Genomic DNA, 16,208 nt, shown 5'->3' on the forward strand with positions numbered 1-16,208 from the left:
CACCGACCATCGGGAGGGTTTCTTGTACGTCTATACTTATCCCTTCACCCTAAAGCTCGATCATCCGATAGATCCGGTCATTTTGGACATGTGCCGAACCTACGATGTGACCTTAGCACAAATTGGTCCGATCGTTTGGAGGGTCGTAGCATGTCTCCGGCTATTGGCCAATAACGTCGGGAAAGAGCTCACGTTGGCCCACTTGATACGCCTATATTCCCCGAGGTTGTTCCGGGGTGGCGTAATGAAACTAGCAAAACGTAGCCGGAATCCCTTTTTTTCGAAGATGGATGAAGATGGAGATCGAGGCTGGTTGGAGCGATACGTCCGTGTGCGAACCTCGGACATCATTCCGGACGATCACATGCCCTTTCCGGAAAAGTGGAACAACAAGCGTAAGCCTGAACTTCGAGTTATTGCCTTCGTATGTTTTGTCACTCTTCGATCCTGCTTTCTCATTGCTTTTCTTACCTTTATCAGCCAACGGATACATTCCTCCGGTCGTTCGTAATCTAAATGAATGGGTCACCGCACTCCTCAGCCAGCATGCCCATGATAACCGGATGTGGTCCCACCTGTCACGGGGCCGATGGGTCGCCCAGAACCACGGTAATACTTTGCTTCTACCCGCGTTCACTGCATCTTTTACTATCCGTACTTATTGTCTCTTCGGATTTCAGGTTTGCCCAAGGGCTCGGTGGATCCCAGGCCGGAGTCAGGCGCCGAACCCACAGCGTCGGCACCTGAGTTCGATTCAGCGGGTGCGTCTCGTGCCATTGCTGTTGCTGCTGCTGCCAAAAGGAAGTGGCCTTCGGAGAGAAGGCAAAAGTCGAAGAAGAGGGCAAGGAGCGTCGCCCGTACCTCACGGGATGAAACAGAGCCCGATATCATTGTTCGGAGAATCGATGCCGATTCTCCCGTGGCTCCGATCCCGGAGGAGGCTGTTGCCGTTCTATCCCTTCCATCTGCTGCTGAAGGACTTCTGGTCCCGGTCTCATACACAGGTGCGGAAAAAATTCTTTCCCCGACTCTTCTAAGGTCGATTGACTTCGTCAACATTTAAGGTGAAACTTCTTCCGAAGAAGCTCCCCTGTAAAGGACAAGAAGGCCCGGGGAGGCGGCCGCTGCTGAAGTTGGTCAAAGGACTGAGCCGGTCCCGGAGATCGAAGTCCCCATTGACGTTGATCTGACGCCCGAGCACGAGCCTGCTGCAACTACGGAGCCCCCAAGCTTTGCCGAAGATATTGAGGCTGCTCCAAGTTCCTCTACTCCGGCTCCGAGGCCTGACGAGTTTGATGATATGTTCTCGGGCACCTCCCCCCCCCCTCCGCTACCGGCGAAGCTGCGGGATTCGGGCATCTCCCTATCCCTCGGGCCACGAGGTCGGCCAGCTGGTCCTCCGAATCTGGGGCCAGGGACAGCTTGGTGCGCATTTTTCCGGCCCCAAGCGTGGAGCCGAGGAGAACAAAATTGGTCGTGGTCACCGTCCCCGAGGACTGCAGCTTCCTTTCCCGTCTGGTGGGCGTAGCGAGCTATCTGAGGCCTTTTGTCTCAGATTCGGACAAGCGGAAGATGATCGGGGTCACCTGGAAATGCCTCATCAACGAGGGTATGCATGCGGGAAACCGGGTAAGATTTTTAGCCGTCTCTACATATCTTTACTGAGAATTTTAACCTTGTCTCATTCAAGTTTTTAACTTGCTTTCTTTTGCAGAGTGTGCTGCTCGCCAACGAGGCCTTCGTCCGCGCCCAGCAAGAGATGGACGATCTTAAGGGCCAATTGGATGCCCAGGGTCGGGAAACGGAGAAGTATTTGCACCTTCTTCAGGAGAAGGATGAGGAGTTGAACCGAGCAGTCGCTCTGTCCCATCTTTGGCCCGAGCTTGACGCGGCGAAGGCTGAGAATCGTCAGCTGAGGAGTGAACTGGCCGCCATGACCGAATACAATCGGAGCCTCGAAGCTAAGAAGATCAGCCTTAGCCGGGATAACGCTCAAATTTCCTCGAGGCTCGGCGAGCTTGAAACCACCTTCTCCCAACTCTGGGAGGAGCTGGATTCGGTGAAGTCGGATGCTGCGAGCTTGGCCGAGAGGAATCGGCTGCTCGAATCTAAGAGTGCCCGATATCAAGAGCGTGCAAGGGTATTCGAAGAGAAAGCGGAGAGCAGGGCCCGGATGTGCGATGTTCTGAAGAACGAACTTAAGGAAACGACCGATGCAAATGACACTCTCCAGGACGAGCTTTAATCGGCCATCCAAATACAGAATGTTCTTGGAGAGGCTCAGGATGCTCTAGCGGCGATGTTAGCCGGGGCCGAGGCCGAATTGGACGGAGCTTGGAAGAGCGTGGAAGCCTCCGAGGCTCAGTCTACTGTTGTTGCTGAGTACGAGAAATGAAAATCTTGGAGGATCACTCTTGAGCAAGCCGAGCATGGCTTCACCGATCTTCCGGCCCTTATTGCCGAGTCTAAAAGGATCGAGGGAGAGGCTAAGGATGCTCTCGGTTCTGACTCCGATGACTCTGAGCGGACAATGTCCGAACGTTCTGGCTCCAGCCATTCCGGGTAGATTAGGGCCTGCACTTTGCTTCTCTCTTTATTTTATTTTTAGGACTTTGGTTTTTTGATGTAAAAACACCCCTTTGTATAAATGAAAAACGCATCTTTCTTGTTTCTTTGTTTGAATGTTCACTATTATTTTTGTCCGAATTGTTGGTCTGTTTTAAGGACAAGTTGACTCGTAGTCATTTAGCTCACTGTGCCCGTAGGACTTACCTAATGCTTTGTGGACTCAGACGCCTCCGAATCACGACAGGCATTTCCTTAGGGCCGGTATTTTTCGGTAATATTTTAGGGCCGGTGTTCATTCGGGCACCCGAATCTCAGCCTTGGCTGAATTCTGACGTAACAGTCCCCACCTGGGGAGGTTAGAAAATTTCGGCTCAGATCGTTGTGACCTCGCTGCTTTAGTTCGAATTTTTTAATGATTTTGGCTTGGTTCGCTATGAACTTGTCGCCTTTGTCGAATTTCGGCCATATAGCCCGGTATAGGGTGTGTATGAATGAAGCAGTGCCGAGATACGGCGTTTATCACCAAGGTAAAGTCTTTTAACAGGAAGATAACCGAGATATTGCTTATCCAAACTTTCGATAATTTTGCATTACAAAGTGTTTGTATACATGAGGATTTTGTTTCCTTCTGCTTTTGCCGTAGCAAGTACTAAATGGACACGATTCATTCTGATCGTTTGGTCCTTACACCGAAACCTATAGCGGAAGGTCCGACCTTTCTTTTGCCATAGCAAACAATTGGTGGACACGATTCATTTTGATCGTTTGGTCCTTACATCGAAACCTAACATTTTTGGCCCAGTGCTATTTGTCGAGGGCGGCTTCCGGAGTGGGTGTGATAGTCCCCCAGCTCTTGGCCGAGCTGCAAGATCGGGTGAGTGCTATTAAGTCCCCATTCGTTGGGTGTGACCCCGAGAATCCGGGCACTTGCCCTTTATATTTATCAAGTAACACGTTGTACTTGTTGCCTCATTAAAAACCTTATCGGAAAACCCATTTTGGGCCAAAACCGTACTAAGGAAAAGAGTGCAACACGTGTTTTCAGATTTGGATTCTTTTCTTTGCCTGGTACTCGGATTTCTGCAAAAAAGAAAGGTCAAAAATAGAGAAAACACGGGGTACTCTTACCTCAGCAGTAGTATCTCTTTAGATGAGCCACATTCCAGTTATTGCGCAGCCGCTGCCCGTCCATGGACTCCAACTGGTATGATCCTTTGCCCGTTACCTCGGTTATCTTGTAGGATCCTTCCCAGTTCGGGCCCAGTTTTACTTTGTTGGGATTCTTGGTGTTCAAGGTAACTTTTCGGAGCACCAAGTCCCCAACTTGGAAATGACGAAAATTGGCTCTCCGATTGTAGTACCTTTCCACCCTTTGTTTCTGGGCGGCAATACGGACCAGCGCGTTTTTGCGAAGCTCGTCCGTGAGGTCGAGTCTTACGGCCATGTCCTCGTTTGACTCCTCGGTTGTATATCGGAACCGGAGGGTCGGTTCACCAACCTCTACGGGGATAAGAGCTTCAGCCCCGTAGACCAACGAGAAGGGAGTCTCCCCAGTGCTCGATTTCGATGTGGTTCTGTAAGCCCACAATACCTCCGGCAGTATTTCTCTCCAATGGTGCTTTGATGCTTCAAGTCTTTTCCTTAGGTTTTGGATTATTGTCTTGTTCGTGGATTCCGCCTATCCGTTTGCACACGGGTGATTCGGAGTTGATACAATTTTCTTGATCTTCAACCCTTCGAGGAATTTGTTGACTTTGCCACCCACGAACTGGGGCCCGTTATCACAAGTTATCTCGGCGGGGATGCCAAAGCGACAGATGATATGATCCCATATGAAGTCGATGACCTCCTTTTCTCTGATTTTTTCAAAGGCCTGCGCTTCAACCCATTTAGAGAAATAATCAGTCATAAACAAAACAAAACGGGCTTTACCTGGTGCCCATGGTAACGGACCGACGATGTCCATTCTCCACTTCATGAAAGGCCAGGGTGACACCACTGAATGCAACAACTCTCCGGGCTGATGAATCATCGGAGCATGCCTCTGACATCCATCGCATTTACGGATAAAAAAATTTAAATCTTCATCCATCCGGTTCCAATAATAACCGGCCTTGATAATCTTTCGGACCAGAGCATCAGCACCGGAGTGATTGCCACATGTCCCTTCGTACACCTCTCTCATCACATACTCCGTCTCTCCGGGTTCCAAACACTTGGCCAGTGGTCCGAAGAAGGACCGCCGATATAATTGGTCGTCTACCAAGCAAAAACGGGCAGCCTTGGTCCTTAGCGACCGTGATTCTTTTGGATCATTTGGGAGCTTACCATCACGCAAGTAGTCGATGTACTTGTTGCGCCAATCCCAAGTTAAACCCATTGTGTTTATTTCGGCGTGTCCGTTTTCTATGGTCGTGTTTAACAAGTGCACCGTTGCCCCGGGGTTGATTTCCTCCCCTTCAACCGAGGACCCCAATTTTTCTAATGCATCGACCTCGCTGTTCTGCTCCCTCGATATCTGCTGCATGGTCCATTCTTTAAATCGATGTAGTACCACTTGGGTTTTTTCAAGGTACCTCTGCATTCGTTCGTCCTTGACCTCAAAGACGTCGTTCAACTGATTTACGACCAAAAGCGAATCGCACTTTGCCTCGATTATTTTGGCCCCCATACTTCGAGCTAGTTCCAAACCTGCATTCACAGCCTCATAGTCAGCTTCATTGTTAGTCAATTTAGCAGTTCTAATGGACTGTCGAATGGCATCCCCGGCTGGGTCCTAAGGACGATCCCTAGCCCGGAACCTTTGAGGTTCGAGGCCCGTCCGCGTGTAGAGACCAAATGCCCGAGGCTTTTCCTGAGGTCAGCAGAACCACTTTCTCGACCTTAGGGACCATAGCCGGGGTAAAATGTGCCACGAAGTCGGCCAAGATCTGGGATTTGATGGCCGTTCGAGGTTTGTACTCGATATCATAACCGCTAATTTCTACAGCCCATTTGGTTAATCTACCTGATAATTCAGGTTTATGCATGATGTTTTTCAGAGGGTAAGTAGTTACTACACATATTGGATGGCATTGAAAATAGGGCTTGAGCTTTCTGGAAGCGCTTACCAATGCCAATGCCAATTTTTCCAAATGGGGATAACGGGTCTCCGCATCCCCCAAAGTTCTACTCACGTAATAGATAGGGAATTGTGTACCTGATTCTTCTCGGACCAAAACGCCACTTACCGCTACTTCGGAGACTGCAAGGTAGAGAAAAAACGGCTCGTCCACCTTCGGTGTGTGCAGCAACGGGGGGCTAGACAAGTACCTCTTCAATTCTTGTAGAGCTTCTTGGCACTCCGGTGTCCAAGCGAAGTCGTTCTTCTTCCTTAGTAAGGAGAAGAAACGATGACTCTTGTCCGAAGACCTCGATATGAAGCGGCTCAATGCCGCTATCCTTCCGGTGAGCCTCTGTACTCCCTTGACGTTATTCAATACTTCGATATCCTCGATGGCCTTGATTTTGTACGGGTTGATTTCAATGCCCCGGTTTGACACCATGAAACCCAAAAATTTACCGGATCGGACACCGAAGGCGCATTTTTTCGAGTTAAGCTTCATGTTATACTTGCGGAGCACGTCGAAGGTTTCCTGCAAATGCTTCAAATGCTCCACTGTTTCCAGGGACTTAACGACCATATCGTCAATATAAACTTCTATTGTTTTTCCAATTTGTTCTTCGAACATCCCATTAACTAGGCGTTGATAAGTTGCACCGGCATGTTTTAGGCCAAAAGGCATTACATTATAACAGTAAGTCCTATACCAGGTGATGAAGGACGTTTTCTCTTGATCCCCCAAGTGCATCCGAATTTGGTTATACCCGGAGTAAGCATCGAGAAAACTTAACATCTCATGCCCGGCCGTCGCATCGATCATTCTATCGATGTGAGGCAACGGGAATGAATCCTTCGGGCATGCTTTATTTAAATCCTTGTAATCAACACACATTCGAAATTTATTACCTTTCTTGGGCACCACTACTACGTTAGCAAGCCAATCCGGGTACTTTACCTCCCGGATAGAACCTATTTTTAAAAGCTTTGTTACCTCGTCCTTTACGAAGGCGTGTTTTGCTTCCGCCATGGGCCTTCTTTTTTGCTTCACCGGGGAAAACTTCCCGTCCAAGCTGAGCTTGTGAGTTGCTACTTCCGGTGATATACCTGTCATATCTATATGGGACCATGCGAAGCAATCTGCGTTAGCTCGAAGAAATTCAATTAACCTGTTCCTGAGCTCCGGGGTAAGCCCCGTGCCCAGGTATACCTTTCTGTCCGGTAGGTACTCGAACAGGATGATCTGCTCCAACTCCTCTACAGTTGACTTGGTTGCATCCGAATCATCCGGCATGACGAACGATCTGGGTACCACGAAATCATCCTTTTCATGCCCTAGATCCGACCCAGTGTGCTTTGATTGCTATTTGGTGTCCTCTCCTCCGGTTACATCTTCTTCCTTATGGACCGATTCTTTGGGCTGAGGCGCTGCTTCCTCTACTGCGAACATCTCCCTTGCAGCAGGCTGTTCACCTCGGATGGTTTTTATCCCTTCCGGGGTGGGGAACTTCAACAGCTGATGTAGTGTTGAGGGCACGGCCCTCATGCTATGTATCCAGGGTCTGCCCAGTAGTGCGTTATACTTCATATCCCCTTCGATCACATGTAACACCGTTTTCTGAATGGTGCCATCGACGTTCACAGGTAATGAGATCTCCCCTTTTGTGGTTTCACTCGCCATGTTGAACCCGCTGAGTACCCGGGCTACCGGTACGATCTGATCAAGCAGCCCTAGCTGTTTGACCACTCTCCACCGGATGATGTTGGCTGAGCTACCTGGGTCAACCAAAATACGTTTAACCTTAATTTTAAAGATAAGTATAAAGATTACCGATGCATCATTGTGCGGTTGAATGATGCCCTCCGCATCCTCGTTGCTGAAAGAGATAGAGCCCTCGGGTGAATAGTCCCGGCTGCGCTTCTCGTGAACAACAGAGACCTTAGCCCGTTTCATTACCGGCCCCCAAGGGGCATCGGTGCCCCCAACTATCATATTGATCGTGTGCTGGGGTTCTTCTGGCTCGGTCCTTCGATGAGCCTCCCTTTCCTTATAGTGACTCTTGGCCTGTTCACTCAGCAGCTCTCGGAGATAACCATTCTTCAGTAACCGGGCCACCTCCTCTCTCAACTGGCGACAATCCTCGATTCTGTGACCATGGGTTCCATGGTATTCACACACCATGCTCGGGTCCCATTGGCCCGGGTCCGACCTTAGAGGTCTTGGCCATCTTACATCCGGAACACGACCAATGGCCGAGATTAGGCCCGAGGTATTGACGTTAAAGTTGTACTCCGATATCTTTGGTGAGTCTTTGTGGCCGGCAGAGCTTCCGGCGTCGCTCCTGAATGAGAGACCCCGGCTATTCAATGGGCGCTCGACCCGTTTACTACCCCGACCGGAGAAACGGCTTGGGCTCGCTCTTGATTTTTCCGGCCTAAAACTTTGCTTCTCCGAATGGGAGTATGGCCGATACCTTTCCTTTGACGATTCGACCTTCGTTTCGTAACCCTTCCTTGGTCTCTCAAAACTTTTATCCACATTTACTGGCCCCGGGGGGAGCTCGAATTGATCGTCCTCCACCCGAATCTTCGACTCGTATCGGTTGTGGACATCAGTCCATGTCACAGCCTCGTACTCCAGCAAGCTTTCTTTTAATTTGAACGAGGTTGTTGAACTCTGAACATTAAGCCCCTTTGTGAAAGCTTGTGCAGCCCATTCTTCTGGAACCAGGGGGAGTTCTATCCGCTCCCTTTGGAATCGGCTGACGAACTCTCGTAATAACTCATCGTCCCTTTGGGTTATGCGAAAAATGTCGGCCTTACGGGCCTGCACCTTTTTGGCACCGGCGTGGACCTTGATGAAGGCATCGGCGAGAATTTCGAAGGAGGTGATCGAATGCTCGGGTAGATGGTCATACCATGTCAATGCTCCTTTTTACAGGGTTTCTCCAAACTTTTTCAGCAACACCGATTCAATTTCGTCCTCCTCCATACCATTTCCCTTTATGGCGCATGTGTATGAGGTCACGTGCTCGTGCGGGTCCATTGTGTCGTCATATTTCTGGATATCTGGCATTCTAAACCTCTTCGGGATTAATTTCGGGGCCGCACTCGGAGGAAAAGGCCTTTGGATGTACCTCTTCGAATCCGGCCCTTTCAGTAAAGGCGGAGCCCCCGGGATTTGATCCATCCGAGAGTTGTATGTTTCGACCCTCTTTTCGGTCGTGTCTACCCGTTTTGCCAAAGTTTCGAGCATTTTTAGAACCTCGATTGAGGATCCAGCTCCGGATCCATTGCTCTCAATAACGCGTGCCTCCTCCCTTCTGGGTTCAGCAACATCGCTCATTTTTTTCCGGGGTCGTTGTATCCCCTCCGTTTTGCAACCGGGCTATTGCGATCCCCTGTTCGGCAATCGCTGCTCTCTGCTCCTGCAACATTTCAAAAATTAAACGTAAGTCAATATTATCATTAGGTGTACCCGGCTCTTTTCGGTCCTGTGACCAGAACAAAGTAACAGAATAGTGGGTATTTAGAGGATCAGTGGCCGGTAAGGTGGCATTCTCCTGGTCCACGGTGTTTTGTCGGTTGAGGCCCTCCCTCGAATTAACGGGGTTAGGATCAGCGGGGTTTGGTGGTCCTCGTGGACCGCTTCCTTCGTTTTCGGCCACGATTTCGTTGTTGTTGACGTGACCGGATTGCCCACTGTCAGCCATTTAGTCCGTTTTCTTAGATACGAACAGAAGGCGTTTTTTATTTAGACGGGTAAGGTGGATATCAAGATAAAAGGCCACTATTATCCTAGCCCCACGGTGGGCACCAAACTGTTTACCCCGGTTTTGGATAATCAATTAAATTTGTGGATAAGGTATAGGATATGTGGCTATATCTTATGCTTATTTGATAAAGAGAAGAAATGCATAAATATGCTACAAAGGAGCGATGGGTGATCAACGGTTAACTGTGTACTCGTGAATATATTGATACATAAACGGTGTTTGATCTAAGGAAACGTAAAAATTAAACACAAGAAACGTTGATCGAATCTGATATATATTGAAAGAGAGATTTGTGTGCTTTGCTATTACAAGAGTTTTTTGGTCATGTAGGAGCCAACCCCCTAAAAGGAGGTCAATGCCCCTTATTTATAGTGCTGCCCCATGGGCCTCATACAACATAAGAAAAAATAAAATAAAGGAAAAGTTCTGAGTTGGATTAGGTAGACCGTACGGTCTGACACCCGTACGATTGGCAGTTGAACACAGCAGGACGCCATTGACGCGTGGCAACTGCGAAACGGATCTTCCGGACTACCAGCCACGATTAAACGGACATACAACCTCGAACAACCGGTCATGGAAGAAACGGACCAAACGATGCCCTTCCTTTGCTCCGGTCCAAACGCTTCCCCGGCTCGGAATGGGGACCTTCATGCACGTTCTTGTCCCTTTCTTCCCTCAGCCTTTGGTCTCCCCGGTTTAGCATATATCCAGTTTTTGCCGTATACACATACATAACCTGAACGTCATGCAAAAATGGTTGAAGTTCAATCAGTGGCGGACCTAGGATTTTTACCAAGTGGGTTCAATATATAAGAAATATATACATAACACTGTATATACATATATATATTTTAAAAACAAATTAAATATACATGTATATACAGTATTATTTTTCAACGAAGTGGGTTCATATGAAGCCACTTGAAACCACATAGGACCACCCCTGAGTTCAGTTATATATGATATGAAATTCATGCAAAAAAATGGCTAAAGTTCACTCGTATATGGGTTGAACTTCATGTAAAAATGACTAAAGATTAGTCATCTATAGCCTCAACTTAATGAAATTCATGTGAGTTGTTTGCTTTCAAATTATCAAAAGTTAGACTTTGGAAAGATTGGCACACCTGAAGTTGATTTAAAAACGGCTAAACTTGTAAATACTTAGAAACTCTGGCTATAATTTAAATGGAGTCTTGAAATCGGCTATCGGTGCACTTTGCTCCATTTTTAGATCACGTGAAAGTAAAATGAAGAGACATGCCTAAGAATTAGTACAACAGTACTAAAATCTTCGAATTAGATTGTCCCTCTTTCTCTTCTTCTATCGGTGCCCCCCAGACCCCAACTCCCCCCCCCCCCCCCTCTCACCCTCCGTGCCCTTCTGCATCTCTTCTCAAATCCTTCATCTTCTCTCTTTATACATACATTATTTTATTATTTTATATCATAGATATACACACACACTGATAGACCTACAAATTGACAATATGTAACGGGGGCATACAGAGCGGAAGATGATTACTATACTTATTCAAGGTTGTATTAGGAGTGTTTATGTATACTCAATAAAATAAAGAGACGGGGTGACCACTGGCTCTGCCACGTGCAATTGAATCTCCTTAGTCCGAAGTTGTATTAATTAAATATGTAAAGATATTTTCATATATTTACAAATTTTTGAATTTCCTTAAAATAGGAGAAATACAAAATATTTTAATACTTAAAATAATGTACTAAGGGGTTGTTTGATATGCGGACAGGGGCGGATTTAGGTAGAAAAAATCGGTCACGTGAACACATGATCACTCGAGTAAACTCGATATATTATGTATATAATTCTTAAAATATATATAATGTTAACTGAAGGAACACATAATCAAACAAAATTGAGAGGAGCACTGGTTAAGTGCTGGATTTAATCCCTTAAGGTTTTGAACCCAACTTAATGCATCAATAGTGAATCCATCCTCTTGAAATCTTGAATTCGCCTCTGTATGCGATATGGAATAAGCAAGAATATTCCATGAGTTGAGATATCTCATGAAATTATTTATCTCACCTTCCATAGGGACGTACCAAACGACCCCTAATTTTGTTATCACGACTAAAAATTCGATTGGGCCAACAAGAGTTTGATACTAAGTACACTCTAGCACGTAACAATTTTAGACCATTAACAAGGTCACGTGAAAGTAAAGTGAACGTGCCTAAGAATTAGTAGCTACATACTAAAATCTTCGAAATAGATTGTTCCTCTTTTCTCTTCTCCTTCTATCGGTGCCCCACCCCAACCCACCCCTCTGCAAGCTCTTCTCAAATCCACCATCTCTATACATACATTAATTATATCATAGATATATACACACACTGATAGACCTACAATTTAGACAGTAAATATATATATATATATATATATATATATAATGGGGGCATACAGAGCAGATGATGATTATGATTATTTATTCAAGGTTGTATTGATCGGCGATTCAGGTGTAGGTAAATCAAACCTTCTATCACGATTCACACGTAACGAGTTTAGTCTAGAGTCAAAGTCAACCATCGGTGTTGAATTCGCAACACGTAGCATTCGTGTTGATGATAAAGTCGTTAAAGCTCAGATTTGGGATACTGCTGGTCAGGAACGGTACATATATCTCCTCTTTTTTTTCTTTTTTTTTTTAAATTACTCAATTCCAATTTTGCCCTTCTAGTTATTCAACTGTGTTTGTATAAATGTCAATTGACTATTATGTAAGTTGTTAGGGTTAAGGTTTTTTTGGTAAATTCAGATCTGATATTTCTCATAGGTTTATGTGTTGTTTCTTGTACTTCAACTATCGTTTTATTAGTTTGTGGTAGTTAATGTTCCTTTTCTTCATAATGATTTGTCATGCTTTCTATAGTATTTTGGCATAACTTCTTTACGTCCGTTAATTCTTGTCTGACCTTCTTTGAAATGTTTTTTTTCTAGAGCCGAGTGTCTATCAGAAACAGCCTCTCTACCTCCCAAGGTAGGGGTAAGGTCTGCGTACACTCTACCCTCCTTATATCCCAATTGTGGGATTGCACTGGGTATGTTGTTGTTATTGTATACATTTACGCCCCGTAGCCTATATTTTGAGTTTGTTATCTGGTTTAGCCCATATTTGTGTATAAACAAACTTTTACAGACTCTTACACATGGTTGATACTTGATACATTATGTATAATGCTTTCCCCTAGGTATAATATTGTATATTGGGCAATGTGGCGTAAGATTTTATGTTGGGCTGTATATTTTTGAAAAATTCCGTTTTTATCATTGATCTAAGATGCAAATATTCTTTCCTAATTTTCATTCATTAGGCTACCATTTGATTGTGAAATGATTTCCCCTGTATTTTTTGTTTGTTTTGATGTCTGAAATGAGATGTGGTCATGTTCTTGTTATGAGTAAGTTTGGTGTACTATTAGACTCTTCTTGTTCCTTATTTTCTCCTATCTATTGTAGTATTAGGTTTCCAGCCTTGACTGTCCCGTTTTTCTATAATCTTTTACAGTCTAAGGTCATATACATATTCTGTGTTCATCCTTTTTTTTTTTTTTTAGTTTCATGTTACAATTTTCATGTCACCTTATATCTTGTTTTCCAGTATAGAAATGATTTTATGTTTTTTATTATAATAATTTTCTCAATTTGTGCTCTTGCTTAAGATATCGCGCAATCACAAGTGCCTACTATCGAGGAGCTGTTGGAGCATTGCTTGTCTATGATGTCACGCGTCACGTAACTTTTGAGAATGTAGAGAGATGGTTAAAAGAGCTCCGAGATCACACGGACTCTAGCATCGTCATAATGCTAGTGGGTAATAAGGCAGATTTGCGTCATCTGCGGGCTGTTTCGACTGAGGATGCCAAGGCATTTGCAGAGAAGGAAACTACATTTTTCATGGAAACATCCGCTTTGGAGTCCATGAATGTGGAAGATGCCTTCACAGAAGTGCTCACTCAAATACACCGTGTTGTTAGCAGGAAAGCTCTTGAAGTAGGAGATGATCCGGCTGCACTGCCCAAAGGGCAGACGATTAATGTCGGAGGCAAGGATGATGTTTCTGAAGTAAAGAAAGCTGGGTGCTGTTCTGCTTAGAACGAAGAGTAATCTAAATGGTATAAGAGATTCTTTTTGTTTTGAGCTAAATTTGTACTTCAACCTCTATATACTAGTAAGTAACCACATGATTGCTTAGCACTGACATTGTTGAATTGGGTGCAGTTCCAAGATTGAATATCCAAGTGATTTCATAGCATTCTTTATCCTTGTTTCTATATTTTGCTTCATTTGGTCAATGATTATAGTATTAGCTTCTTATAGGGTATATTTGTTTGGAAAAGTTTTGAATCGAGACATGTATGAACACATTTTATCTTTGCCTTGTACTTGGTTGTTTGATTAGTTGTGGACTGAGGAATATTTTCAATTTCTCATTTTACAGAAGATAATAGTGCTGTTTATGTGAACTTGTATACGTGATTTCAGAGTTTATAATACAAGGGTATTGACTGCTTGTCTTATTACTCCCCTTCTTTTGGGACAGCATTTTGTTTTTTATGAGTAATGTTTACTGTGATATGATAGATGACTATGCAGAAGATGGGTATTATTCAGTCTTTCAATTGTACCTCTTTTTTGTACTTCTCTTTGGAAATCTTCAAAAATGTGAAACAAAAACAAGTTACTTGAAGTATAAACAGTTAATCTCCAGGTTTGAAAATTAATTTATTTTGGTGTTGCGCTTTTATTCTCTTGGAGGTATGTAGAAAGTAAACAATTGAAATTGAGGCATTGCAAAATGTAAACAATGGTTAGCAGATTGTCTTCACGAGTATCAATAACAAGCAATGCTGATGGATTCTTTTATTTTCTTCCATTATTTTGGTTTGAGATACCACGGAAATGGAAGGCACAGTTCAGGTATTCACATAGATTCTCCATTATACGATTTTCACCAAATACAGATATGAAAAATTCTAGCATAAAACTTCGGATCAACAGTTAAAAACACGAAAAAATATGGACGGGAGATTTTTTTATAAGGGCATGTAGAACAACATAAATTAACCATGGAACAGCCCCATGTACCAAACATCATTCAGCACAACTTAAAATGCTATCAACCTCAGATAATCTGCCAAAGATTCTGATATCCTCTCAAAAATAAAAGAAGCTAAAAGAGTGTCTTTATGTCATACTGTACATCTTAAAAGTTTGCCTTCGACATAGCGAAAACGGATTAGCTCTATAATTTCGAGCTTGCACTGAGCCATGAAATTATGCTATAGAATGTAGTAGATGACATTAACAGGTCATGGTAAAAAAAAAAGTGTCCGCAACACTCAATCTGTGTTATAGAAGTCATATAAACTATTACATGGCCAAAAAGTAAGAACAGGGAAAAGACTAAGAAAGTGAATTGTGATTGCAATGAGCATTACACAAATTAATAATACTAATCACTACTGTAATTGAATACTTAAGATTATACTGTAGTCAAAACTGGAGCTCTACAAAAGGGACATTCTTTTTTCCTCTGTAGCCACTTCTTGATGCATCCAACGCGAAATCCATGTCCACATTGGAGTGTGCCAATGGTATCTTCATCTTTATATTCAAGTAAACAAATAGCACATGTTTCTTGTTCCTCATCACCAACAACTGGATCACCTTCATTAACATCTATATCCATAACAGGATCGTAATAATATGTTCTTGTTTCCAAATATTCAGACATATCTTGATGATCCACCAACTCATTATATTCCTCTTCCTCCTCCTCTTCATATATTTCTTCATCACCTTCATTAACATCTATATCCATAACAGGATCATAATAATATGTTCTTGTTTCCAAATATTCAGACATATCCTGATGATCCACCAACTCATTATATTCCTCTTCCTCCTCCTCTTCATATATTTCTTCGTCTTCTTCATCACTATCAAGAATCGAATATTGTGGCACTTGAAATGTGTGACGAACGTAGTTATTACTGACACGCATTCGAGGCGCCCTAGCTCGTATAGGCTGCACTTGGTCGATTGTTCCACTTGGAATATGAGGCGGCTGTTGCTGATCAATCTCCATACTATGAGCAAACTCCATTCGTGTTCTAATTGTTTCCGAATTCTCAGATATTTCAACTTCAAACTCTTCTTCTTCCTCCTCTTCTTCTTCTATAATTTCTTCATCATCAAGAATCGACTCAGATACATCGTTTGCAAATTCTTCTTCCTCCTCTTCCTCTTCTTCTATAAATTCTTCTTCCTCAAACGAAAAGCGACTCATGAAATAATCAACGCTCAGTGAAGGTTTAGCCAATCTGGGGACTTCACTTGTTTGCTGATGTTGTTGGTTCAAGTGAAAAACTACTGCAGGCGGTAATGTCCGATTAGCAAAACAGTGATTTTCAGGCATGTTTCTTGGAAGAAAAAAAAAAAAAACAAGAGTTTTTGACTTGGTTTTTTTAGGTTTCGAGAAAAATAATACTACCACAAAGGAAGTCTTGAACTTGGGAAGTTAATGATACTTGTGTTGATCTAACTTACTTATAGGAAAAAGATTTATTACCCAATGTGATTGGGAAATCTTTTCCTAAAATTTGGTTCCTTTCCGCCCAAGTTTCCTTTTCTTAACATTGCTAGGACTAGTACTATGTAAATAAATATATTATTTAAATGTTTATTACAGTACAAAACATTTTAATTAATCTTTTTCGTTTTA

The 16,208-nt window shown here is 43.8% G+C and overlaps 2 protein-coding genes across 2 annotated transcripts; one reads left to right on the forward strand and one right to left on the reverse strand.

The window, feature by feature from the left end:
• The first annotated feature begins 11,684 nt into the window (after nt 1-11,684).
• On the forward strand, nt 11,685-14,004 carry LOC132636591 (ras-related protein RABA1f-like). The gene is made up of 2 exons (XM_060353529.1): nt 11,685-12,094; nt 13,144-14,004. The coding sequence occupies exons 1-2, from the start codon at nt 11,874-11,876 to the stop codon at nt 13,574-13,576; spliced, it is 654 nt and encodes a 217-aa protein (XP_060209512.1). The 5' UTR covers nt 11,685-11,873; the 3' UTR covers nt 13,577-14,004.
• A 962-nt stretch (nt 14,005-14,966) lies between these two features.
• Nucleotides 14,967-15,902, reverse strand: LOC132637834 (FK506-binding protein 3-like). Its single transcript, XM_060354864.1, has one exon. It carries the CDS (start codon nt 15,900-15,902, stop codon nt 14,967-14,969), a length of 936 nt encoding a protein of 311 aa, XP_060210847.1.
• Nucleotides 15,903-16,208: the final 306 nt, after the last annotated feature.

Source organism: Lycium barbarum, chromosome 4 (genome assembly GCF_019175385.1).
Source record: "Lycium barbarum isolate Lr01 chromosome 4, ASM1917538v2, whole genome shotgun sequence".
NCBI lineage: Eukaryota > Viridiplantae > Streptophyta > Magnoliopsida > Solanales > Solanaceae > Lycium > Lycium barbarum.